Here is a 27,288-nt window from a genome sequence, read left to right as displayed (position 1 = left end):
GCCTTTGCGATGTTAAAGCAGTGTTCTGTTAGATTTGGGTAGTGGTAGGAAAATGATGAGAAGGGGTTTCTTCCTACTTTTTTCTTTTAAGCTCAGCGGTAATTTTGCTGACCTATATTCCCACTTTAATAAGGCAGTAAAATTAACTTATCTTTGCAGTCATGTTATAGAGTTCTCACTGAGCAGGTGACTTTACACACACTGATTCCTCCTCTCCATTGCCATCTGATGCCTTCTTCCAGCAAGACAGGCAAGTGTTGTCAAGCAACCATCGCCCGCAGGCAGTTCTGTGACATTTACTACCGAGTATCAGAGTGGCTCTGGCTGTCAAACAGAAGCCAGTGAGCATTAGTACGTAATAGTCTAAATAAAGACAGAAGTGAGCTGCCTGTGGAGAAAGCGGTAGGAACGAAGATGCAACATTATATTAGAAAAAAATGCCTAAAATTGAAGTGGTCCTCTGGTCCTCTGTGCCAGTCTTACAAGGGCTGTTTGTCCTGAGGGCTGGAGCCCAGAGGTTCACTCTGAGACAACTCTTAACTTTGCATTTAAGACCCATTAAGGCAGAAATTCTTGATGCTCTGCTACATAGGGTCATGGATGAAAAACAGGCTGTTTGTACTCCGTATTTTACATACCAGGAGAAAAATCTTCTAAACAGGCACAGAGTGAGCTTGGTCACAATTTAGTTGGACATTTACCTTTTATAGGGCTGATTACAAATGTAATCACTTCCAAGTGTTTAAAGAATTCCTTAGTGACTGAAAAGAGCACTGCCTGCTCCCCAGTCATTAAACTTTCAAGTTGAAGTCTCCAGTCAAAATAATGAGGTTTTCAGGAACAATGTATAAAATCTGGCATTCTGCTGAGGTCACCTGTTTGAAAACTTCCATTTCTTTGTGTACATATGTACAAATCAGTGAAGTGTATCTTCTGCTCAATTGGATATTTTCTGTATTAGTTGCACTTAACTTAAAGAATTAATATGGATTTTCACTTTGTTATTGATAGAGATAACTGCTAAGCAAGAAACATTCCAGCTTCAAGTTAGGTTCTCAGAAAATAAAAACAGCATGATTTTGGGATTTTTTTAAAGATTAACTTTATCCTGTTTGTATCTCATATTCTGAAACTGTTTCCAGATAAAGCATAGACTTAAACAGCAGTGTAATTGATTTTTTTTTTCCTAATACTGCAAAATGTTTTTTTTTACAGCTGAAATAAATACACACAAAATTAGAAAAAACAGTACCAGTTGACACATTGTGATAGACCTGACTTAAAAATGTATTGAGTGTAGCTCAGGATCCCTATGCTTCATGGATTTTTCTCAGCTTGGTTTGGAAAGGAGTACTGTAGAGAAATCAAAGTAGACCCACAGGAACTGCAGCACTTGTTTTCATTCTTTTGAACTAAAAGGTAGATGGAAATACAGAGCCATGCTCATACACCTTCTTGAATGAGTTGGAGTGTCCATTTCATTTTTTCAACTTAAAATCCCAGTATTAACAACCGTTACCAACATTAGTCCTCAGAGTCCCTGTAGAAGTTAAATCTTGGCACTGGGATATTGTCTAAATGTAGGTGAACATTTGTCCTCACCTACATTTAGACAGTATCTTGTTACAACTTTTTCTAGAAAAAATTTTGTGAACTGTCTGTTTCACAACAGGAGCTAGCATCTTTGGCAGCTGTGTTTTAAGTGGGAATAATTTATCTTCTATTAGAGTCTTTCTATGCATAACTGCTGGGAGAAGCTGTTAGCTATGTAGAGTGCAACCAAAAGTGTGAATTGAAGGGAACACGAGCAGTAAATTAATGCACTTAGACTAGACAACATTTCCAGTATACAAAGAAAGGACTTATTAATTCCGATACTTGTTTCTGTGGGAAATAGGGGCCTACAGGGAAGAAAAGTTATGATTGTTTTATACAGTAAATTTCTGAAAGGTTTGTGTTGACCAGCTGTTTATGCTTCAACCAAAAGTCCTGTTTTCTTGCCACCACCCCCTTTTTTTTTTTTTTTTTTTCTTAGGGAATATACTATTTCCACGGGACTGAAGCAGTGCAGCAGTCGTTTCACTACAAGGTCTGTTAAGCTGATCAGCCATGAGACCTGGCTGGAATGCATAAATCCCAAACAGTGACTAGTTTAAAAGCTTTAACTTGTATACAATTTATGTCTTGTTGGAACTGAAGACCAAACTAGGACTTACAGTACTGAGATACCAGATGTTATTTTTTTTGCTGATTTCTGTAGAAGTCTGCAGTCTTTCAGAGTATTACGTAGTAAATATGAGTTGCTGTTAGCCACAATTAAATACTCTTAATCATTTTAGATATCTCTAAAGCTACTATGTTTAAAAAAAGAGATTATCAAGGATCCATAATTATTTGCTATTAACTATGATGGATATCGGGTAATTAGAACTCTTCTTGGATATGTCTCCATTAGTGAGGAAATTAAAAAACAATATTGAGTAATGCTTGTTTCTGCCTAAAAGCTTTGCTACTCTTGGCACGTGGAAATTGCTTTAGATCAGAAAGCTTGAATGGGAAAAAAAATGGACTGATACCCTACATACAAATCCTTTAAGTTCCTAAAGCCTCAAAAATGTCATCCTTGCTCCAAAGTCCTGCACCAGTTATGTAGCAGTCTCACATGTTGTAGTGCCTTCAGCTTCAGAATAGTTCACTTATGACGGGGCAAATGTGTTTTCAAAGTTGAAGGCAGCAGAGATACAGGTTTTGAAAGAGAATATTCATTTCTTATGATCTTTGAATGTGTGAACTTGTTGACCAGGTGTCTTTGAAAACAGGATCAGATTGAATTCAAGAAGCCAAACCATGTAGGAAGGTTGATGTGCTCTACTTGGGAGACTTATCCCAGGAAAAACATGAGATGAAGACTTGTTAGATAGTCAGGTCAATGACTGCACATTATCTCCTAAGGCAGTCCTGAAAAAGGAGAGAAATTCTAGCAGTAACCTGCATCTCTGTGTAGATACTGCAGGTAACTTGTACCTTTCCCAGCTGCTGCTTTTGAGAAAGCAGAGCTGCAGGTGGATGAAGGAGATGGGCACAAGTTCTCTCACTGTGCAGTCAGGGAAATCAGGTTCTCAGAGTTGAGGGTTCTCGCATTTTGTAATCTTTTTTGTGTGTCCATCCTTTTCTTGACGACAGGCATGCTAGTTTCCAGATAAAAAGCAAAGATATCGGTGATAAGATAGTGCTCATATTTTTCATATGCACAATTTTATATGAAAGAATAGCTATTTGCATATATAGAGATATTTTCAGTTTGAAAAATAATTCACATAGCAGAAGAAATTGCTGACTTTGAACTGTTTGTGAAGATTAACTTAGTCAAAAATTCGGAATAAATACTAACAGTCTTAAGTACAATAATGAACTGAACTATTATTTAAAAAAAAAGTATGCTTAAGGTTTCTTGGGATGTTCCTACATTTTTCTCTGAAATCAGTATCAGAACATGTGTTCTGGAGATTATTATCTTTAAATTGGTTTGATTTTTCTTTCAGTAAGCTTTTAGCCTATTTAGGTTGCAAGTCTGGATCCTTCACTATGAAAAAATAGAGGTGGGATGGCTAAATACCCTTTAGATTTTGAAATAGGAGTGAGAAACCAAAATTCTTTAGGTCTGGTCCTGGTTGCAAACAAGCAGTAGTAGAGCTCAAGCAGTTGTTGAAGTGATGTATACATGGGACTGTCTATACCTTAGAAAGGATGTCCTATAAATTTCAGCCTGGTTAGGTTACTGTAATGCATGGATACTTTACAGGCATTAAGCACGAGTTGTTTTTTCTTGAAGGTCATTGTTAGATGTGTGCTGAGGGAAAATGTATTGAGACAAGTGGCTTGTAAGCAAGGCAGCTTCCATTTTGGTAGCTGAAGAAACTGTTCCTGATGTTAATTGTAAGGAACTAAATCAGTTCCAGAGAGCACTCCTAAAAATCCCCCAATAACTTATGCTTTAGCTAAAGACACTTTTATTTAAGTCCAGAATCTCATTTGTTAGTTACTTCATTTAAACAAGAACTAACAAGGCATCGTTGGTCAGTATCTATCAATCTAAGGCGATGTCTGAGATGGATCAGGGGTTAATAATCTGTACTTGCTGCTGTAGGGTTTTCAGAGGGTGTCTGACTCATCTGTTTGTCACCTGCTGTCTGCAAAGGGGTGGCCTCAGATCTCTGCAAACGCTTCTACAAAAGCTTATTGAAAAGAACTAAAAGTATGATAGATGCGTTGTTGGAACAGATAAAAAGGTAGCAAAAGAATGAAGTTAGAGTTCTGTTGTCCAATTCTTAATTAATTTCATTTCCTCTCAGTCTTGAGCTTCTCCCTGTTGACGCTTTTTCTGTAGAGCTAGTCCTTCTCCTTCATCAAAAAAAAACCCTCTTTAAGTGAGTGGAAGCAGTGTTTCAGCTCCAAATGGAAGCATTCTCTCCCATTTCTGTTATTTCAGGAACGATCCAGTACCGAAGTCTAAAGTAACGTAACTGTATTGCAAATTGGGATGTTAAAGTGGGGAATGAGCGATCAGAAGAATATGTGACTGTCTGCATTGCTTTCAGAAAAACTTTCGATTCGTGTAATCGGTACCATTTTTTAGTAAGGGCAGCGTACTGTAGAAGAGCCTAGTTTAGGTTTTTTACTGCAATTTTAATACCTTGATTGGGAATGTAATCCACATGAAAACTCTCGGTCAGCACCCTCACAAGTGGTAAAAATGAGAGTGGAGACATGTCCTGGAAGATAAAATTAGTAATGTTGTCTTCCTTCAGGGTTGATTTCTCCACTTTAGCATCTTTCCTGGCAAACAGAAATAACAATTTATGTAAATGTCCATCAGTGTGATACGGCTGGAAATGGTGTTGACTGTGAATAAGATAACAGCAGCAACCAAAGCCGAGGCATTAGGAAGAGGGCCACTGGAAAAAGATACCATTGTATCAGATGTCCTATTTTTTCTCTGGTGTTTTTCAGCTAGTGGTGGTGGTTTACCCTTTTCATTTCTAATGCTTTGGAGATCATTCTAAACAAGTATCTCATTTAGGAAAAAAAAAAAAAAAAAGTAGTCAAGTCTGTATGGGTATTTCATGAGCCATTAATTTCCATACATGTACTTGCGATGAGCCCAGAAAAACATTAAACTTTGAGTCATATATTTCAGTTCTCAGTAATTACTAGAATAGTATTGTTGGCAGAAGAGTGCCCCTTCAATAGAGGTTTTACTTTTTTTTGTTGTCTTCCTCTTTTCTTTTTCTTTTTAGCCACCAGCTAAATACCTCCTGCCAGAACTGACAGCATCAGACTATGGGAAGAAGTGTGTGGTCATTGATTTAGATGAAACTTTAGTGCACAGTTCATTTAAGGTAAGTAAATTCAAAAGCGATCCCTTGCAACTTGAATCTGTCAGTGAATGTTGTAGGAACTGTTAAGCCTTTTAACGCATCAACTAGTCTTACAGGCTCTCCCAGGATGCCTGGTAGTTCTCGTTGTTACTCCTATGATTATTCATCCTAATTTAGCTGTAAGGGGAGTAACACAGACATTGCTATTTTTTTGATTCTGAGAAAGTCACACTGACCACAACAAGGCCTGGAATAGTTACTGATTTTATGGCTTTAAATGGTGACTATTCCAGCAAGGACCTGTGTTTTAACAGGTGCAAAACTTGTTGCTCTGAAAATACGGTTTCATTTTTGATGTTTAAATGATGCCATAGTTAGTCTAGGGGAATGGAAACTCAGCACAGCTTTATTCTAGTTTGATGTACCTTAAACCAGTAGATTTTGGGCATAGATAGTGGTTGCTCTGCGTTGGAGCCGAGAAGATTGCTTTCTGTGTCAGGCTGTTGTCCCAATGGCAGAAAGTGTTTTTAAGCATTTAGCTTTCACAACAGGAAAGCAAATAGCTTTTAGCTGTTGCTGATGAGACAGTCATCTTCTAGAAGCAACTTTTATAACTCTTCAGATTTCAGCATGTGGTGGAAGTAGTGGTATTTTTCTATTGTTTAAGTAGGGCTAAAGTTAGAATAGGAGAAATAAGAAATACCAGTAACTTTAAATTGGCTCAGAGTAATGGTAGCATTTCTGATTAGCAAATGTCAGACATGATAAAGCATCTGCTAGTTTGATGCTTTGATTGGAGAATTTATAAGAATCAGTAGTGTGTTTCCTTAGTGGCAGCAAGCTAGAGTTACTACCAACTTTAGAGTCCTCTAGTTTTGGTTGCACTCCATTTTTCACTGCTAGCATAAACACAACATTTTAATCCTGCAATGTTTAGTTGCCAGCATTTAAATATGCAAACCATAATTCATGTTGTGGTTAGAATTTGGCAACAGCCTGTCTTTGTTGACTTAAAGAAGACCTTATATGGAGATGCTAGAACAAATATTCCTGTGCCTCAAACTGAAACTAAGATTTTTCTCTGTCTTTATTGTGCCTAATGGTATATATAACAATTAATGGTGGCATACAGAAACTTAACCTCAGTGCCAGATCCTTGTCTTCTATACCTAAACTGAACTTGCATTTGAGAATTTTTCAGGGAGATTAGAAACATAGTTGGATTGGGAAGGGAGGGACCATGCCTTCCTAATTAAATGAGAGTCAAAAATAGGAAGGGAAAGCTGAATATAAAAGTCTAAGTTTACATAAAAATAATGAAGTATTAGGTTTAATGTTATCTGAAATTTTAAAATAAAAGTTTGCTTTCTGAATGCTGGGGGTAACTTTGTATTGTGATTTTTCTGGGTTTTGAAGCAAAATGAGATTCAATTTATGTGGTTATTAATTTATTTTTTTAAACCATTTTAAAGAAATACATGCTTAATAGTTGACATAGTATAAATCCTTTCTTGTAGGACTGAGGTTTGCCTTTATTGCAGAGTGCTTTCTTAGTGGTCTCATTTTAATCATCCCATTTATTCAGATTATATTTAATGGGTATTTAAATTATGTTAAATAGATATTTAGAGAAAAATCAAAATATTATTCTACTTAGTCTTGAACACTGAATAATGTTTTCTGTTAGGGAAAGAAAACTGGCCCTTTTTTGTGTGAAGTAAATAGCGTTAGGTAAATATTGGAGTTTCTGCACTATTAGTCTTACAGCTACTGTGGCATTATCTTAATGTGAAGCCCTGTGATGGGAGCACATAAGAGAAAACCAAGTGTTGGAGAAAACAGCTTTAGTTGTTTAGTGGCTGGCACTGTCCAGTGGTGCTGTTTGGATTTTGTTTCATTAAGGGAAATACTTAAGCTGAAGTAAGGCTGTTGTGGTCATCAGCAGTAACAATGGACTTCCAGAACAGCAGGGGTTTTAACACACTGCTCTACTTGAATAATCAAGTTACTTTTGCAGTTTTTCTTTTAGTTGGGTTTTTGGTTTGTTTTTTTTTCACTAAAGCATGTCTGCTCTACCTAAGCAAGTCCCCACTTAAAAGCTGTAAAAAACATACATACATTTGTGACTTTTTAGTACAAAAGGCTTTATTTAAAACACATGATATCTAAGAATTCATAATTCTGTTATGAAATAGGCTTCATATTTCAAGTGCAGATAACTTTTTTTTTTAACACAACCAGAGAGGCAAAGTATTCAAAGTGCTCTTTTATGAAAGTAGCAACATCTGAAGGAGGATAATTCTTGTCTTTTTATGCCCCTGCATATTTTGTGAAACTTTAAGGAGGTACTAGTCTTTCATGTTAAGTGCATATTAAAGGAATAAAGTTTGCGGTGCTTTGGCAAGAGTAAAAAAGGAATAGATAGACATTATAGTTATCATTCCCATCATAAAACAATAATAGAAGCAAAAATCATAAATTATTAAATCAAGGAGATGTAAACATGGTTTTATATAAAATGAATTAAACCACATGCGAGTCTGGAATGTAGTCATATTCAAAACTGGCTGTGAAACACTTTTAGAACATTTAAAACTCTGAAGGTTTTTATTAAATAGAAACAGTTCTAACTGAAGTAAAGATTTTAAATGGAAATACATTGTCTTCCTTCACACTCTGTCTCTTTGGTTCCCACTCGAGGCATGTACATGCTTCACATGTGCAACCCCAGAAACCTTTATCCAGCAAATTGTTGCAGGCTTTTCTCCTGTCTTCCCATCATGATGAAGCACAGAAACCCAGTCCACACTCTCTTCTTACCACTTGTGCCAACAAGAAAGCATCCTAGTACCTAAAGTATAAGTGGGGGAAGCAAATATGTAGTTAAGAGTAGTTTGGTTAGTGTTACAAAGTCTAAGGGAGTTTTATTTGTTAGCAAAATCTAAGTTGTCTAAACAGAATGTGGTTTTCTCTGACATCTGGTTGGTGTTGCTTCTCTTAAGAAAGTTTAGTAGTAGCAGTAGTTTTATCAGTGGGCTTCAAAACCATAGCAACCTGCAGTGACCTATTCTTTTTCTGCTGCTACAGAAAATTTATCTTGCTTAAGGGAGTCATGCATACATAAATTCTTCAAGTGTGTGCAAGTCTCTTCAAAGTCTGCACAGAGCTGGCACCCTCTTGAAAACTGGTGGCTGAGTCTTATTGACAGTTCATTTGGGTTTCTTTTAAGGTAAAGCTTCAGAACATTTTTGTGTACCTGTTCTGTGGCTGTTAGAGATGCTGCAGAGTATCTTCTCTGAGAGGCTTCATGCAGGTCACAGATGGGAGCTTTCCCTCTGGCTTTTTCAGAAGCAGAAAGGGGGATATATCTTGTAAATTGCTTTGTCAGCTAAAAAAAAAAAAAAATAAAATCTAGACTGTGTCTGCAGGTATTTGAGGAATTCTATAGATCATGCTAGTACAGCAGTCATCAACAGGATGGAGTTTTCTGGCATCAGCTGCTCTGGAGGTTTGCTTGGTCAGGATGAGTAGATTCTGTGTAGCTACTCACCTGCCCTCCGACACAGCACTTGCAGATGTCAGATCAAGCCATCTTTCTTATTACTTCCCTAATGAGAGAGGGTGTTGTCCTCCATATAAATTGTCATGGTCATTTTGCTCTCCTTGCAGGAAGGTCATTTGGCAGTGGAATTAGAATCTTGTTTTTCCAGGGAATGGAATCAAAGTGATGCTGTCAGGTTAATACTGAAGGATTATTTTTTACTACCATCATTTTTCACAGAGCACATGTTTAGGCTCACCAGTTTGTGATCTGCTTCTCAGTCTCTTTACCTCGGCTGCTGCTTTGCTTTCTTGGCACCCTGTTGCCCCCCCCAAATGGGTTCGAAAGCTGTTTCTAGTCTTGCAGGTTCTTCAGTGGCACCTGAAGGAGGTACTTGAGATCAGCCTGTTGGCTGATCCAGAAAACCAGGTGGGAAAGTCTGAACAAGTCTAGAAGAGCTGAGGAAAGGTGTTTTCCAGCCTTAGCTTAATAATGCCATACCAGTTACCAGCCAAACTATTCCTGGCCTTCATTTTAGGCTGTTATCCGTGAAGCATATTGTCTGTTAATCAGTTGTGTTAAAACTATATTTGACAGCTTTGTGTCTTGGCCGTTTCCAAGCCGCCGATCATGGAAGGGGTTACATAACTCAGCTGAACATGTTTGTGATTTTTTCTTTTTTTAAATTTTTTTTTGTTACCATGGACATAAAACATGAGCCATACCAAAGGCTTCTGCCAAGTTTGACGTCCATTTGAACTAATAAACATCATTAGCAGTGTGTTCCCCATCTACCACTACTGTCTAGCCAAGATTAGACTACGTACTCTTAAACTGTATACAAAGACACTTTCAGATTTCCAAAGTAATTTTACTTGACCAACAGTTTTTCACCATAAGTCTTAAAAAATAAGTTGTATTCTACAGTCTAGAAAAACATACTCAAGGACTTGGACAGAGTATACCTGCTCTTCCTTTCTGAATTAAAATGCAGTTTTTTACATGATAAATTTGACTGGCATAGCATGTTCTTGAAGTATCACATCTTGAGAATCATTTAACTGTACAACTTAAGTCTCATTGTACCTTGTTGCAGTTCCTGATTCAAATATAACCATTAGGTATTACTTTCACTACTGTCTTTATTTTTAATTAATTACTAATTGATGACCCAGAGTAGAATATGTGAAGCACACAGATGGATTTCACGGGCATCCTCCACACAGACTTGATGAAAGAGTTACCCAAATCGATATTTTTCCTGGTGAACACACTCAGTGGTAGTGGGGGTTATTCAAGCAGTAAAGCATAAGATACTGTATGAAGCTTAAAAATATGAGAGAAGAGGGAATTGTGGTATCTCTGAATACAGCTGTGTAAGGCTTCTGACTTGTGTGTAAAGGGCACACACACACAGAGTGGATCTTTATAGTCAATAATGCTTATTAACTTGTTCCTGAGAAGTCAGTACTCTTATGCCTCTGAAATTTTCCCTCTAATGATCTTATTTTTAATGTTGATTTATTTCCTTGTCGTTCTCTGTAGCCAATTAGCAACGCCGATTTCATCGTTCCAGTTGAAATTGATGGAACCATACATCAGGTAAGTGCTGTTGTTCCTTTAGTGTTGTTCTGGTAGTGGCACTGTCCTCAGTGTCCCAGGGCATTATCCTTCTCCATTTGCTGCTTTACATTCAATAATGTACATTCTGAATGTATCATCCAGACAGGCATCCCTGTTTAATCAGGTATGTAGTTTCTAACTACTAAGTCTTGATTTTAACTTTTTCAGTTCTCAGGACTTCAATACTTGACTCTTTGTCAATTTTAAAACACTTTTAAGCAGGAAATTATCTAAATATGGGTTTTCAAATACTGCTAGGCCCAGAAAAAAGCTACTTGAATACTGCATTTCTCATTCCCTTCACAGACAAACACAACCTAATTTGGCTTTAATGTCTGTTAGTTCATGTGGACAAAGTTTTATAAAAGTATTAAGGAAAAACAGACATTTTTTTTAGTCTTTGTGGCAATCTGTGTTTTAAGTTCTGTACCCCTTTCTTCCTGTAAGTAATCTTAAGTTCCTCTGATAGGACTTTTTATATACTTTATCATCTTTAAATGTCCAGACAAAATTGCAAGGAGGATGATGGTTTTCAGTAAATGCAAAACACCCATAATTTGAAAATCAGTCCCCTTCATGTATCTTAGCTTGATGTCTTTAATCAGTAGTCATTTCTGAAAATGTTGAATGAAATAAATTACAGTGCCATAATTTGCCCCTTCAGACAGACATTAAAGTTCTTGCTGGAGACGAGTTATACTGGTTAATGTGAAGTTGAGCCTTTCTGATCTATGAATCTTGCAAATTGTTTGAAACATCTTATGTTGGTTGTCACAGGTTAAAGATAATGCAGTTATTGAGTTGCAAATCTTCCCTAGATGTGATTTAATGGAGATTTAAAATACTTTCAGTTTTGAAATGTTGTCTTTTATATGGATTATTTTTACTTGGACAGATAGGTTCGTGTTTTGATCTTGGAACAATTGATAGATCATAAAGTTAGTTCATAGTTTTGTTTTATTTCCTGTTACAAAAACCATCCATGTAATTGTCACTTTTAAAATAATTATGTGTTTTAAAGTGGTAGTTGCTTTGACAGTTTTCACACTGTACCTGTTTTATGTAGAAAAAATTAATATCTAAGGTTCTTAAACTTGTAATGTTCAGTGGAGCTGAATGCTTAAAACATGTAAGTGATGTTTTGGGAGGTTTATACTGTGATACACTGTGATATTGTTGGTCCTCATTTGATGTGGGCTTTAGTTGTGTTTGGTGCTGTAATGCAGACATTTTCTCTCCTAAAACTTTCTAGCATACTTTAGAAAGGGATTAAAATGAGCTGCCCAACAATTTTTGTATGGTTTAGGATTATAATCACTTAGCTTGTCAAGATTATATGTTTACATTTTGAAGCAAAACCCAATAAAAGACTATTTGGGCTTTACAGTCAAGCACTTCAAAAGTCTGTTGTTTTTCCATTCCTTGCTGCAAGCTTGCAGACCTTTTACCAAACATAATGCAGTTAGCCACTCAAGATAACTGCATATTGGGACGGAGGGGGGAGAACAAAAGCCAAGCCTGGTCGAAGGGAGTGGACTTGTGCCCTAAACATGAACAGGAGGAAGGATGCTCTTGACAGGGAAGGTCAAGTAAAGTTAGCCTCTGACTGTGGTTTGCTGGATACTTCCTGCATAATTTTCAAGGAAATTGCTTAATCCCTTTGTATTCCAGGTTCATAATCTCTAAAATAAGTAAATCCCTCAGTCACATCTGGGTGGTAGAAATGAGGTTAATTGTAAGGAATTTGTGAACCTTGAAATATAAAAGTAGTTTATATGGTATGCAAAATAGGCAAAGTCTTGGGTTCCTGTGTTTGTAATATCTCTGCAGGCAAAGTAATGTATTGTCATCCAGCAATCTGGTTTTGGTTTGTTTCTTTAACTGTGATAAGGCGAAAGCGGATGTTCAGGCTTAGTCTGATGTGCATTAACACAGACTGTAGAGCTTTGACAACTGGTTTTCACTTAAAATCCGTAAATTTTTATTAACTTAGACCATAAATGAGCCAATAGCAACAATTTTTATCTGTCAGAATTTGTCATCTGTATAAAGCTTGTCCATTTTCTTAAGCAGTTTATATACTCAAAGATTAATCACTGGCACTGGGAAATACTTCCATCTCTTTAAAATATCATGGGATATGTGAAATGTTGTGGAACCATACTGTCTATGGTGCATATTCCTACCTGCTTTACCAGTAAGCCTGGTATCTTATCAAGCAGGAGATTGTCCAACAGAGTATTACTGTACTTAAACTCTGCCTTAGACAGAGCCCCATGGAGTACATAATTGCAGAAGTGCCCATTCAGAAAGAAATTTCATTGAAATTATGCGAGATTCTTCAGATCTCATATACCAGAAATTCAAGTTGTGGCAAATTCAATTGCCATGTGCTTGAGAGAGTCTTGAGACTGACTAATCTAACAAGCTTTGTTTGTAGTAAATGTTGTGATTTTTTTTCTTGTGCAACAGAGGTATTCAAAATAGACTTTTATTTTGGAGAGTTTATTTTCCCTTATGTCACTTTATAATCCAAAGGTCAGAGAGACTCTTGTTCTTCTATAGGGAGGACAATTCAAATTATCATCTTAAAAGGGTGCTTGGGTAAACCAGTCTTCCCTAAATTTAAAAATAGCTTTTCTGAATACCCCTTGTCCCCGTCCTTTCTTTCTGTAGCCTAATTTACCTTGTCTTTAGAAAGGATTTGTCATTTTATTTTACAAGGAAATAACTCATGTGTGGAGGTACTTCTCTTTCCTTCTGTTACGGGTCTTCAGATGCCTGCAGAGACTGTGCCCGTCTGCCTGTCTACAGGGCAGCTAAAGTTACAGGAGATGAATCCCACACTTTGTGTTGGAAATGATGGCACAGATACAAAAGGGCAGTTCTAATGCAAGGCTGACGCTCTTCTGGCCAGTTCTCTCATTTCTCCCTGGTTCTCTGAATAAAAGGAAATCAGAGCTCTCCCCCTGCTCTACCAAATTATAAGTGAGAAACTGTGGGAAGTCCAGTGAAATGTGTTGCAACTGAGAGTGCACTTTTGAGGAAGTTTACTGAGGGTGAAAGTAGTGGCCGGAGAAAAGATGTTCAACCTGTTTGGTACCCTTGATGTAATTTCTGCAAGAGCATGTCCTCCTTTTAAAAGTGTGCTTCCCGTTTAACAAGTGCAGAGCTATCACAACCTCCAGATTAGAAACTGTTATATATAGCTATATATGTATACGTATAATTAAATATGGCTTTAATCCCCAATGAATGAAGATTTTTAGGGTACGGTGGTCCTCTGTCTTTTATCCAAATTGACTTGCAGTGCCTTTGTGCCTTACTGTCCGTGACAAACAGTAAAGAGAGCTGACAGGAAGAGTTTGATTTCGTGTTACTTGAAATGTAATTCTTGAATGTTAATTTGTTTATTAAGTGAATAAAACTAGTTTTTAAGTGGTTTTGGTTTTGTTTTTTAAATTCAATTAACAATTGCTTGGTTTTAGTTGTTGAAAGCTAAAGAAATGTTTGGCATGTATTCTTCGAATGTAATGTACAAAATGTTTTTTATTGGTGGGGAGAAGTGCTGTTTGAATAATAAACTTCCTTTCTATAAAGGACAAAAGTCATTGGTTTTCTTACAGAAGGCTGTGACCTGGTTCAAGTAATCCAGGATAGGCTGTATCCATTCTAGCTGGCCTATTCTTGGTTACTTGCACTGGGAGGCAGCCACAACTGTGTGAACCAGAAGGACGAGGCTCAAGGATGTGTGTTATTTTCTACTCGCTGCTAAGAAGATGCACCCAGCCCACAAAACAGGAGATTACAGGAGCTTGAGTTGTCATGGGCAGATTTCTTTGTCGTTATTTGAAGATTCCGTTACAGTAAAGCTGGTTTTGAAAGGCAATTCTTCGTGTCCTATTTAATTGATTAAAACGGAGCTGGGTTTCTCTTTTGGTTTACAAATACTGAGTCTTTTTAGGTTAAGACTGCTTTGAGGTATAGAAAATGTATGTGGAAATACTAAATGCTTGAAAACAATTAAAGATAATTACTTGTGTTCTGCCATTAGCAGCTGTAAGTACAGAATCCTGTGAAAACATGTCTAGTGCTTCATTTGTGCCTTAACATTTTAAGAGTAGGGTTTGTTTTAAATAAAAAAAAAAAAAGACTGTATTCCTCTAAATTCTTACTGTGATAAGGAAGAAATTAGTGAGCATACAATACAGAAAAACTGGAGGTTTTTTTTTTTTTTTAATGCCCTGAAGACAGTATATAAATCTCAGAAAAATGCCAGGAGCCAGTTAGTCTAGAGACTTAAACTGAAGACATCAGGCAACAGAGGAAAAAGCCAAGCCACAAATAACCATGCAGCATTGAGATTCAAGTCCAGCCACTAACAAAGTAAAGGGGGAAAAAATTCCAAATGAGGAGGAAGAGGAGAAAAGAGCTGCACTGTCAGCTGAAGAAAGCTTTTTATGTGAAGTAAACCAAAGAGATTTTGTAGCCCAGGATACCAGTACACTTGCAGTTGCTTCCAGGATCTAAGTAGGACTTCTCAAAAAAAAAAACTTCAAGGAAAATAACCATCCAGAGTATTAAGATATGTTGTTCTGCAAAAAAAAAAAAAAAAAGCACAGTGTTGTTTTAAAATAAATAAATAAATTAAAAAAAAAAAAAAAAAAGATGTGTGGAAAAATACAAAGGGTGTAGTTGGGGCTTTTTAGAGAGGGAGAGAATTATGGGAGAAATTCGGTGAGACCTCATCCTAAGAGATCATATTTATTAAGTCATTTAACATGAGAAGCAAATCTGTTGCCAGAGCCCAATAGGTGAGATTTAAGGCAAAACAGCGAGAGAAACTCTTGTAGAGGAGATTGAGGGTGCTCTGTGGTGGATCCAGAGATCTAAACTGCAGAAGGAAGACGATACAAATGAACATGCTGTGTACTAACAGCTAATACTGACTAGTGGCAGTATTAGGAGACCTGTAAATTGCCAAAAGAGCACATGTTGCAAATACTTGCTTTTGTAAGCCCACTCCTGTCTGCAAGCCTGTGGTTAGGGAGCTCTGAGTCTGTAGCTACCGGGTTGATGTACTGTATCCTCTCTTTACGGAGGAGGTGGGTTATGTTGCAAGCAGCAAAGTTCATATCCTTGGCTTGTAGTTTGTAATTACATTCCAAGTGGAAATACTTCACCAACACAAGCACAGATAGGGATGGAGAGCAAAGAGGAGACTTGTTTTGCTGTGGCTAAAAACGCTAAGTTTTAAAAGGGACTCTAATACTAGATTCCAGCACTAATTATCCAAGAATGACTTGAAGACTTTGGGGTGTCCCTTTTGTGCCCTCAAAAATAATCTAAGGCTAAAAAATTAAGAACTTCTTACTAACTGTAGAGTTAAGGAGTAACATGCATCTTGCTCTTTCCTGTTATAACTGGCAAATTTGAATAGTCTCTGGGTACCCAAGTGCAGAAGGACTGCAACTGTCTACCCATGTCTTTAAAAAATTTGAAGATACCATTTGGAAGGGAAATAATACAGAATGACTTTGTGTAGTAAGATTTAACTGAAAAATTAATTGCATTGTTATAGGAGAGGAAATTACTTGGTTTATGCCTAGTGAAATACAGGAAACTTCGCTGTAATTATCTTGAAGGAGAGTGATGTTGAAGTAAATCTGTTAACTTTATTTAATTCATAAAATGTCACGCTTACTTGATTGGTTAGGTGCTGCTGTGGTTGTTTAAAAAGATAAATCTGGGTTATAAATTATTATCTGTATCAAAGTTTTAATGTATTGTTTGAATTTGAGGGGCCAGAAACAGAAATAATTTAAAGCAGATCAGGTCTTCATGCTATGAGCTATATGCTGCATAAAGTAGAAAAAATAATTAACATTTTTGCTTTAGTCATTAATGTACAGTTCCATCATGCATCTTTTTTATTAAAACTTTGCTTTCAGAGTTAGGATTTCAATTTCAAGTCCTCGTTACGCAACTCCTCTTTTGCTAAAGGCCTTAGTTGTTACAGTTAAGTTCAAACTGGCATTTCCATATTTTTCTCCTTCAGGGTTTTTCTCTGGGTGCCTTATGTTTTTTACCTCTTTATTAATACGAATCTAGTAAAACGCATACAATTAATCTAGTTCTGCATATCAAAGAAAGAAATTCCTGAAATTACATCAGTCATGCAATTCTTTCTGAATTCAGTTCTATGCCAGACTTGAAATTTCCAGTATTAAGGAGTATTTGCCAAACAAAGAAAATAAAACACTGCCAGTGTTTTCTCTCAAACTTTAACTGTAAATAAGACAGGTAAATATTTTTTAAGCAGACTCCCCTCTTCAGCTTCCCAGTTTATTGTGAACTACTTTTAAGCTTTCTGAGCAGCAGTTATCTTGGTATTTTCTGTGAATGCAAATCATCTTGCTTGCTCTGAAAAGAGAGTCAAGGAGGCTGTAATATCTATTAATCAGATTGTTGACAGTAGGCAGCCAAGCTGTCAGTGCAAAAAAGCAGAAAAGGTTGCTGGAACTAAGCTGCTCAGGAGGAGAGAGATCCCAAAAGAGAGATCTTTATGGCAAAGTCAAAGTACAAGATGCTGTAGACTTTGCCACTGAATTTTGCAGGCAACATTTGGTTGACATGCTGCATGGTGCTATGAAGATTTTTGGTGAAAGCTCTCTGCAGAGCCAGATGACTGATAACTATCTGTAGTGAGATACAGTACTTAGTGTTTGGAATTTTAAAAATGAAAGAATTAGCCACAGGAAGAAAACAGTTCCCTATTGTGCAATTCCGGTCATCGTAGAAGTTTCATCAGATTTATTCCTTCTGTAAAGCTCTTCAGGAGTGAAGACACCAGCACCAAAATCATTTTGGTTGAGCGATCTGAATCCTCATTTCTTGAGAAGCCCTACTGTCTCTCTTTGCCTTTAATGAGATTTTTCAGGAAGCATCACTCCAGATGATGCACGGTATTTGCAATTGCATGATCAGCATGGGTCTTGGCAGCCCATGCATTCATATTCCTCATTATTGGATGTCTACTTTTATCTTGTATACTTTTTTTTTCTTTTAGCATTTCATTTGAACTGCTTCCATGTTAACTTTTGTTTCTTCAAGTGTTAGAATTACAGAAGTGTTTTGGTTTTGGTTTTTTTTTTTTTCCTTCCTTTCTTTTTACCTTAAACACCATTTGACCTAAATAGTCATTATCATTCCAGGTTTATGTATTGAAACGACCACATGTGGATGAGTTCCTTCAGAGGATGGGAGAGCTCTTTGAATGTGTACTCTTCACAGCCAGTCTAGCCAAGGTTTGTTCCTCTCTTCGTCTCATTAGCCCTTACAGTGCTGGTCAGTGGACTTTTGGTTGAGTTTTCTATGGATAATTATTTCCACAGTTGGTACCATCTTAATTTTTCCCCTTCTTTTTTGCTTCTTTGTCTGACAGTGTGTACTTTGTCTGCTAGTGTGTGGGTAAGTGTTTCCATGGTAACACCATCACATATGGGCTTGTCTCATAATGTAGCCTCCATGCATTGCTCATAATGCCAATATGAAAGGCTTACAAGTTACCATGGTTATAGTGAGAAATTAGAACAAATAGCATGCGAGTAAAACAGTATATTAAAGCTGGGCATGAAATAAAATACACTGTATTTAACGCTATCTACACGATCAACCAGTGATTCAGAAATTTACTGCGTCAGAAAATTGGAAGCACGTTTTTGTTCTGTCAAGGTGCAATTGCAATCTGGAGTTCAGAAAATTAGACATTTTGTAAAGCTTGAAACATCAACAGGAATATTTTGTGCCCTCCAGTCTCCAGTAGCAGTAGTATCTCATAGGTAGTTTTGTGGTAGACGTTGCAGTAGTAGACATCTTCAATTCTTCACTTCTTTCAGCGTATTGTATTTGTGGTGTCTTGTTTGTAAAATTATATTGATTATTTCTAAATAATACTCTAGCATAGTAAGCTTTTACTCAAACCTAGTGTAGAGATAGTGGAAGGGGATGGGACCCTGTTTTATCTGCTCTAGTGCCGCCTTATCAGAGGATTCTTCCCTGCACTCTGTTTATCATGTTCTGTTCAGTCACATTGTGAAAAGCCTAAATAATGGCACAATTTCATACCGCAGTTAGATGTCTAGCCGTTTTCATAGTCAAAAGATGATTGGTATCAACATCAATTTTGTTTCTCATTGGAAAATACAGGAAAATAGTAACTCCTATCCTGCAAAAATAAGTTAAAACTACTGTTTTCAAGTACATAGTTCTTTCATGTTCTGATTTATTTGGATACTGTATCAACTGTTGGATTCTAAACTGTGTCTCACTTAAGAGTGTCATCTTCTATATAAAATGAGAATTTCCCAATATTGTACATGCTTATTTTGCCTAATAACATCTTTGTCTGATCTTTTGTGGCCCCATTATGCAATCTGATAATCTTAAAATTCTTACTGACCCAGTCGCTTCAAGGGCATAATTTGAAAAAGCTACATCAAGCTCAGATGCTCTTATTGCAGTTTTATCTTCAGAGGCACATGGAAATGAATCAGCTGTGGAAATGGCTTCATATCGATTAGCTATTAGTATTGGCTGGTTTTATGGTAATGTTAGGTGAGATCTCTGGATCCATCAACTTCTAGGTAACTCCTAGGGTAACTGAGTTGGTCCTAAGAATAAAGCCTAATTGATAAATCACAGAAAACATTAGAGTGCAAGATAGCTTTCCATAAAAAGATAACTGTCCTACTTTCACATTATCTCTCGATTAATCACTTCAGGTTTGCAGGCATGTAAGTTAATTAACAAGGAGCAGGGACGAAAATGAAGAAAGGGCATTTTATCTGAAATTATTTTGTGTCCCTTCTTTGTATAGTTCTGTGAATTAGCCTTATCTGCATATTGCTAACTTTATGTTTCTAACTTCTGTTTTTAAGTATGCAGACCCAGTAGCTGACTTACTGGATCGCTGGGGTGTGTTCAGGGCAAGGCTCTTTAGAGAATCTTGTGTTTTCCACCGAGGAAATTATGTGAAGGACCTGAGTCGACTGGGACGTGAGCTGAGTAAAGTTATTATAGTAGATAATTCTCCTGCATCTTACATCTTCCATCCTGAAAATGCAGTAAGTATTCTTAGTATTTGAAGTACTCAAGCATAACTTTATCTTTCTGGTCCTTGCCCCTGACTTTCTGATTCATAAAATAGCCTTTCAGAAGCCTAACTGTATGAGTGTCTGTATTTTCATGGACCATAGGTAGGTTCTGGTATTCACTGCCAAATGGTGAAGGACTGGGGCAAACTCATCTTGACAGTGTCAGCCATGACTGTTCCTCTGCTTTCAGTTTTAGCTTTTGGCATGAAGTCCATCAGTTTTGAGAAACACCGAGCAGCGTAGGACGTGCAGAACTAACCTAGCACTAAAAAGAAAAGCTGCCCTCCAGCATAGATTTTGTTCTTTGGAGTGGTGATAACAACAGCAAGAATGGTTTACGTGAACTGCTTTTTAGTACTCCATCTTTTCTCATTGTGTGAATGAAAATATTTTATTAGACAAGATAATTACTGCTTTACTAGTTACTGTCTGAGTTCTGTGTTCATGGCTAAGGGGAAGAAAAAAAATCAAGATCCTGTTGTGTTGTTATGCTTGTCCTTTTAAATATTTTTGTGATAACTCACTTCATAATTAGAAATGTTAGTCAACAAGTTCATCAAGTTTTAGGAATAAGGATAAAAGGCAGACAGCAGTACTTCAGGGGAGAATAATCAGGAGCAATGCATGGTTTCAGTGTGTTTTGTATCAGCTCCAGAAGCTGTGATGGAGTGGTCTGGCTCTTGCTCCCTCCATTGCTGCCATCGGTACCGATGCTCACATCTGTTCTGGAGCTGCCAGGGGAGCAAGCTGGAACTCCCCTTAGATACACTGACTTTCAAACAACTGGGCTGAGTAATGTTTTCTTTGATGTTTTTAGGCTGCCTTTTTGTGCACTGTTAACATTAACATAGGAAGTTTTTTTTCAGGGACACTGTTTTGCATGATCCTGCCTCTCCAGAATAGCATTTCTTTTTTTTACATGAGCTATTTATCTTGCAGCATTCAGCTTTTAAGTTCAGATCTCAATACTGTGATGCCCTAAATGACTGGGTGAAAACATCCTTCTGGTTGGTGCCACACATGGTTTTAAAGTTTCTATTTATAATAACCAGGAGCTGTAGCTCTAATTTATGTTCATGGTTAAAATTAAAAACCTGATCCAGATCTTCATTTGGTATCTTGGAATTCAGTGCCAAGAAAATAATGAGCTGTAGAAATTTGGGAGATGAAATTAAGAGCCTTGTCAGAGTGGTTTAATCATGTATAGAAAAGTGCTGCTAGCTAACTGATACTCAAGTCTCTGCAGAAACCAGAACTTGTAACAAGATCCAAGATAGTCTTTGAAAGACCTCAATACACTTCCATAGTGAAGATACACAGAATTCCTTCCCCAAATCCAGCCCACATATTTAAGAAGTGTTACTATATGTATTATTTTCTGAACCTGCTCTCAAGGTCTTGCATTTTAATTGGAGACCTGTTCTGTACTCGCTGTTTAAATATTTCTTCTGCAGCCTCATGCCAGAAGGGGTTGTTGCTGCATGCCTATGTTTAGTGACTCACACTGATAATACTTAGAGGGGGTAAAAAAAAAGACTTGCCTGTAAATAAAGTGTCAGTACAGCTTCATCACCTGTATCTTCCTTACAGTCTATGCTGAATATCAAGGAGGCAGAGCAAATTGAGCTGGCCAGTGTTGGATCATGTAGGTTACCTGGACATGTAGGAGAAGGTCAGCTGCACGTCACCCGTATTACAGTTGGATTTGGGGTTGATGTTGCGTAGTAGAAAATGTGGACTTGAACCTGGCACTCCACTTGAATGCTAATGACTAGCAATTTGCCTTACTGTGATGGCATTACAGGAGTATTACAGGACATCTGCATAGGCAAAACGCACATGTTCCTCACGTCGTGAAGTTGTCTGAGTATTTGTTGGTTGCTTTGTTTCAGGTGCCTGTGCAGTCCTGGTTTGATGACATGACAGACACAGAGCTGCTAGATCTTATTCCTTTCTTTGAAGGACTAAGCAAAGAGGAAGAAGTTTACAGTATGCTTCATAAACTCTGCAACAGGTAGCCCTTAACTTTGACTGACTTCTGCTACTAGGTTGCAGTTGCTAGAGGCTGTCTCCATCTTTTTCAGCTCTCAAATGTAAGTTTTGGGGAGGTCACCCCTGTCAGAAGTGCTACTCTTGATCTTCCTGTTACATTGGACACGAAGGACAATCACGAGTGATGCTATTAAGCCTTCAGAAGCCTGACTCCTAAGGTCATGTGTTCAGACTACTTTTTTAAAGGAAAAAAAAAAAAAAAAAAGCTATTTTAAATGGGACTCTTTTAACGAATTTCATAAATGGACATCTTTTACTGGATCAGCTTTTCTTAAAACATGCCAAAAAAGAAGCTTGTATTTCAGCAGTTGAATTTCTCTCCCTTTCCTCCCCTCCCACTATGCAGACAATTTTACCCCCCTGCTTAGAGCAGTTGACCTGACTCTGAATTTTTTCTTACAGAATGAAGTGCCTTTTTGAATGTTATTTTAAGATAAAAATTCATTTTTGTATAAGACGTATTTCCAGACATCTTTTAGTCTTGTATTGTCTAAATGCTTTAAAAGGAAAAAGGAAAAATTTTATAGAGCACTGTAATATATAACAAAGGAAAAAGTTGAAACAAAGATGCTGGGTTCCTGTCTCCACAATGACATTAAGTTGTGTTACATTTTCTCATGCTCAGAAGGTTTAAGCGTTTGTGGGAGGGGTGATTTGGGTTAATTACATGGTTGTTTCACTGATCTGATTTTGGGCACAGTTTTGAACACATCTGCAGTTGTTTGAGTATTACGGAATGATGGAATTGAGGAAAATAAGGTGGCTAATAGATCTAAAGCACCTTTTATTCTAGACAGATGAAGTTCTGTTGTCTCTGCTTACGCACAACTGCCATGCCTCTTGTTCTTTGGAAAACCATTATCTTGGGAGATTGGGGAGGAGATCTATTTATTAGTTTAAGACTCTTTTCTTGAAAAAACCCATCTGGGTAAGCTGGATCTGTATTGAGCTGTTTGGAGTACTTTTTTCTTTTAATTGCTGCTACTGTATACTCACCAAATGGAGTTGACCATCGGCTGTTATACTGTTTTTGCCACTGTGCCTGTGCTATGAAACATTTTCTGTAAGCTGCAAACTTGGGCAATAAATAAAATGCAGGCTTCGTAACCCACCCCTATGTATTAATCCCATGGTATCTGATATACCAGAGAACTCAGTGAAAGGTGACCTGTAAAGGATTTCTTTTTAATTTTTTGTTTCAATTGGCATGCAGCCCTCTCCTTTCTTTGGTGCATAAAAATGCAAAAAGTATTTTTCCCACATCTCTGATTTGTATTTCTTCTTCCCCAAGGTGTAAGGTACAGATTGGGAGCTTTATCAAGGCTTGCTAGAAGGGCAGAAGTTACCAGCCTAGACTAAAATTGGTCCTCTGGCTTTGGAGTTGAGTAAGTCTCATCTCTGAATCTGAGAACCTGCTTAGCATCTTCTGTAGTGTCATAGGTACCCTTTCAAGAGACTGATTTTTAAGTATTTTCTGCCTTTGAAGAACAAGGCACACCTTTTTTTTTTTTTTTTTCTCCCCTTTCCAGTGTCACCTTTTAATTATTATCTGCACCAGAAATCTACAAGCGTAAAAATTACAGCAGTGTTTGGCTGTGATCAGAGAAGACTAAATGGAGTAGTTGGTGCTTCTAATTAACCTAGTGCTAAATTCAGAATAGTAGATCCCCTTTGCCTTCTCTATTTTTCTTGCAAAGTCTTGACAACTTGGAAAAAAATTTTTGCGATGGACTTGGATTGTCATCCTTGTCTCAAACATTGGTGAAGCAGCTTAACAAATTCATTCATAGAAGGGCAGGCCAGCCTACACAGGCAGTGAGTAGATCATTGTAGGTGCAGTATAAAACTGAAAGATGACTTGCCCCCTTGCAGTGCAGCTGTGCTCCAGCTGCTCGCTGTGTCTCATAGCGAGGGATGTTAGCGGCAGTCCCGTGACGCTCATGAGTCTGTACGGCATCACCGTTTTGTTCTCTTACCAGTTGGCATTACCTTAGTACTGTATAATTCTGTGCCACAGCAAAAGACAAAACTGTCAAATTAAAAACAAAACAACAAAAAAACACAAACAAAAACATAAAAACCTACCTTGTCTAAAAAAGGAAAAAAAAAAAAAAAAAAAAAGACGTATGGATTCTGGTTAGTCCATTAACGTTTACTTTCAGTTTAAGATTGTTTAATTTTGTATTTGACTTCAGAGTAATGAAACTGTAAGCTGCCAAAAAGTTGTTCTCTGAGCAGTATTTTCAACTGTGTTTGTAGCTTCTAGGCTTCAAATACAGTTTGCAGGGAAGTATTCAGGTTGTAGTTAGTTGTGCAGGTATGATAGGAATGGCTGAAAAAATTCAAAGACTTTCTCACTAGCATTAGACCAAACAATCTTCCAATTAGACAATAAATAACCCCACCGAGACATTGCCATTTAACGGTTGTGACCTGTTGTATGTGAAACAAACCATGTCACTAATTTGCATTTATGAAAGCAGCGATTTCATGAACCAGTTGCCTTAAGTCTGTGAATGAATGTTGATTATTAAAGTGTCTTGTATTGTTTTAAAATCCACATATAACGGACAACTGAACTTCTGCACCAGCTTCTGGAATAACGGTTCTGATGATGTTCTGGTCAACCATACTTGTTCTGTATTGTTTATATTGGCTTTTGAAATTCACAGATTTCTAAAAAAAAAAAAAAAAAACAAAACCCTAATTTTAGTTTATTACAGCATTAAAATGACACATAATGACAACACAAAGGCAAAAAATTTAGCAACAGTTTTGATCTCTGCTAGTATCTTGAGAGTATTTTCTATAACTTCTGATTTTTTTTTTTTAACCCATTCCTATGGGAGTGCTTTGCAGTCAAGTTTGGACTTCCCTGGGTATTCAAATTTGGCCAAAGGCATCAAGCTGTTGTAGTTGTTTATTTTGATACTATCATTGTACTTGAAATTTCAAGTGTTAAGTTTGCGTGAATAAAGATACACTATATATTTAGAGTTTCTAGATTTTAACAAAGCAATATAGTTCTGTCCATAAAGTCAGATAATGAGTGGAATGTTTGTAAAATTTGCAATACGGGTATTTGATTGTATTTTAAATACAAGATTTTAAAAAATGAAAATAGGAAAAATTACTTGTTTCCTAAGTCTCTTGCGTATTTTGAAGTGCAGTTAATGCATGCTGATTACCAGGGCTGTTATAAATCCTGGTTTTCAATTCCATTTCGGGGTATTATAGAAGTATTAAAAAGTCTTTCCCACTTGGTCGTTCTGTTCAGCTAAAGATTTGCTGCCTGGCCTGAAGTTCTGTTGTCCTTTTTATGTCGGGTTAAAAAAGGTTTTTTGCCTGTATAGGTATTTTTAAATTAAGCTGTAAGGCAGAATGCCTTAGATTCTTGAAATTCAACTGAAGTGTTACGGTTAAATTGCCATTTGTAAACTAGGGCTGTGCGCAGAATACTTGTTAACCACCAGGAAGCGTGGCAGGTTCTGAATGGAAGATCGTAGCAAATGTACAATATTGCTGTGTTCATTTAGGTAGCTTTGGAAGAATAATTTGTCTATTTGTTTTGCCCTTTAATCTTTTTTCAAACAGCAAGGTTATACATGGAAGAAACTCAACACCTGAAGAGATTTGGTTATCGGTGTACGCAATCACTCTATCACAGCATGATTTTGATTAGACAGGTTGGGGACAATAAAGTATCTAAATGACACTGGTGTGTACTGATGTTGCAGCTTTTGAAATTTCAGTGTAAAAAAATCTGTAGCTATATAATTTACAAACACATAATCCTATGTTTTACAGATTCTTTTTAAACTAATAAAACACAGTACCGCACAGCCCTATTTGTAAAACAAAAACAAGTTTGTGCCTCTGATTTCCAAGGTGCTGTGATGTTATGCCTTTGTGGAGCGAGAAGGGCAGGTGAGACTTGCGTGGGGCAATTGCTTAAAATTCTCTGGGCTAACTATGCAAAACCAGCTGTCAGTTTTCTGTTTCACATTATATTGTAAAAATCCAGCTGACTTCTTTTCTTTCTTGTTAAAGATCTATTGGGAGCTTCTTCACAGAGGAGTAAGCAATGGCAATGTTTCTTTCTCTTTCCTTTTTTTTTTTTTCTTTTTTTTTTCTAATAATGGAGCTGTTTACACTTTAATGCAATGAACAATCCAGCGATACTTGAGAAACACTACAGATACCATATGAGTGTTTTCAGGAGAGAGAAGTGTTGTCAATCAGGTATTGAATGGTTTCTTTACTGTCACAAATAAAAAATTTTAACAATATAGTTACTTGTGCATGTAATACTTCTCTGGGAAAAAGAATTTCTGCACTTCTCCTTCAGTAATAGTCACTGCCCTAATTTGACAGGGACTTTATTCCTTCTAATGCACATCCATGTTAGATAGTAAAATCGCCCATCTCTGTTCCACTCTCCTCCCTCTCTCTTCTTTTTAAGTCATGTATAGGACTCCTTATTGACTGCCCTGGCACCTGCTTGTGCAAACAGAGCTGATGAACTACTGATGAACTCAGCTAAGTAAATTGGTGGTGACTCTGGCAGATGTTCCAGCTATTTAGATCTCTTGGATGAGATCATACAATAATTTGTTCAAGTCTCAAAGCTGTGTGACTTCTTTTGAAGGGCTTACTTCAGCTACTTGAATAGCTGTTCTTAACATCACTGCCATATCAAAATGAATATCTGAATAAAACACTTTATTTGGTTGGAAAGTCTATTTTGGGACTTTTTATCTGACACAGTAAGACTTAGGCAGAGCCTTCCTTTCTAGGAAAAGGCACGTATTATTAATGCTTTTATGAGCAGAAAACCTCAGGCCTGTTAGAATAAGCAGCTGGCTCAAGATAGCACATTAATTGCAATTAAAAATAATTTTTAGTTATTCCTATGATCAGTTGGAATGACCTAGACTGCCTTTACTTTGTACTGGTGGTTTGGGTTTTTTTGATTTTTCTGATTTTTTTTTTTTTATTATTATTTTTTTTTCCTTGCCAATCTCCTTAGCTGCTACTTAGGATAAAGATGCCTTTCTTTCACTCAGTAAAACAAGTAATTCAAAATTCATAGCTCATTTACAGTGGTGAGAGAGATACTGTTGTTCTATCCTGACTGATTGAAACTAAGTGTCTGCAAAACTGAATACACAATAGTCTATGTATGTATAATGCCTTCCAATATTTTTTTCCCCCTTTTTATTGTGTTCTGACTCGGAAGGAAAGCCAACCTCCTTGAAACTCCCTGCAAGCTGGGATAGGGCTCTTCCAGGTGGGCTGCAGCTCCAGGGGATCCTGCAGTCTCCAGCAGTTTTCCTGGCAAGAGACCTTCGCCATCCAGACTTCCCACCAACCCAGCTATGCTGGCAGGAGACCAGGCAAAGTTCTCCTGGACTCCTCTGTTGGTTCTGCTGGAGCTACTGGAAAATAAATGATCTTCGGGTAATATATTGCTTTGGACAGGTTGGCAAACCCAAACTTGAAAAGCTTCCAGGCGTGTTCTGTTAAAAGCCTTCTCAAG

At 37.1% G+C, this 27,288-nt stretch overlaps 1 protein-coding gene across 3 annotated transcripts in view; it reads left to right on the top strand.

Moving 5' to 3' along the window:
* Window positions 1-26,040, top strand: part of CTDSPL (CTD small phosphatase like) — an 82,539-nt gene extending 56,499 nt beyond the window's left edge. For 2 of the 3 annotated variants that reach the window (XM_033002856.2, XM_033002855.2), the window contains 5 exons: window positions 5,298-5,399; window positions 10,465-10,521; window positions 17,757-17,849; window positions 19,482-19,667; window positions 21,590-26,040. In XM_033002856.2, the coding sequence (XP_032858747.1) occupies window positions 5,298-5,399; window positions 10,465-10,521; window positions 17,757-17,849; window positions 19,482-19,667; window positions 21,590-21,715 (564 nt within the window). In that variant the 3' untranslated portion in view covers window positions 21,716-26,040. Of the gene's footprint in view, window positions 1-2,035; window positions 2,090-5,297; window positions 5,400-10,464; window positions 10,522-17,756; window positions 17,850-19,481; window positions 19,668-21,589 lie in introns of all 3 variants that reach the window. The other variant, XM_033002854.2, reaches the window with a different exon arrangement.
* The last annotated feature ends 1,248 nt before the right edge of the window (window positions 26,041-27,288 follow it).

The sequence above is a fragment of the Tyto alba genome, unplaced genomic scaffold (genome assembly GCF_018691265.1).
Source record: "Tyto alba isolate M040663 unplaced genomic scaffold, T.alba_DEE_v4.0 Super-Scaffold_38, whole genome shotgun sequence".
Taxonomy (NCBI): Eukaryota; Metazoa; Chordata; class Aves; order Strigiformes; family Tytonidae; genus Tyto; species Tyto alba.
Note: the sequence above shows the minus strand (reverse complement) of the source record. Positions and strands in the feature narration are given on the sequence as shown.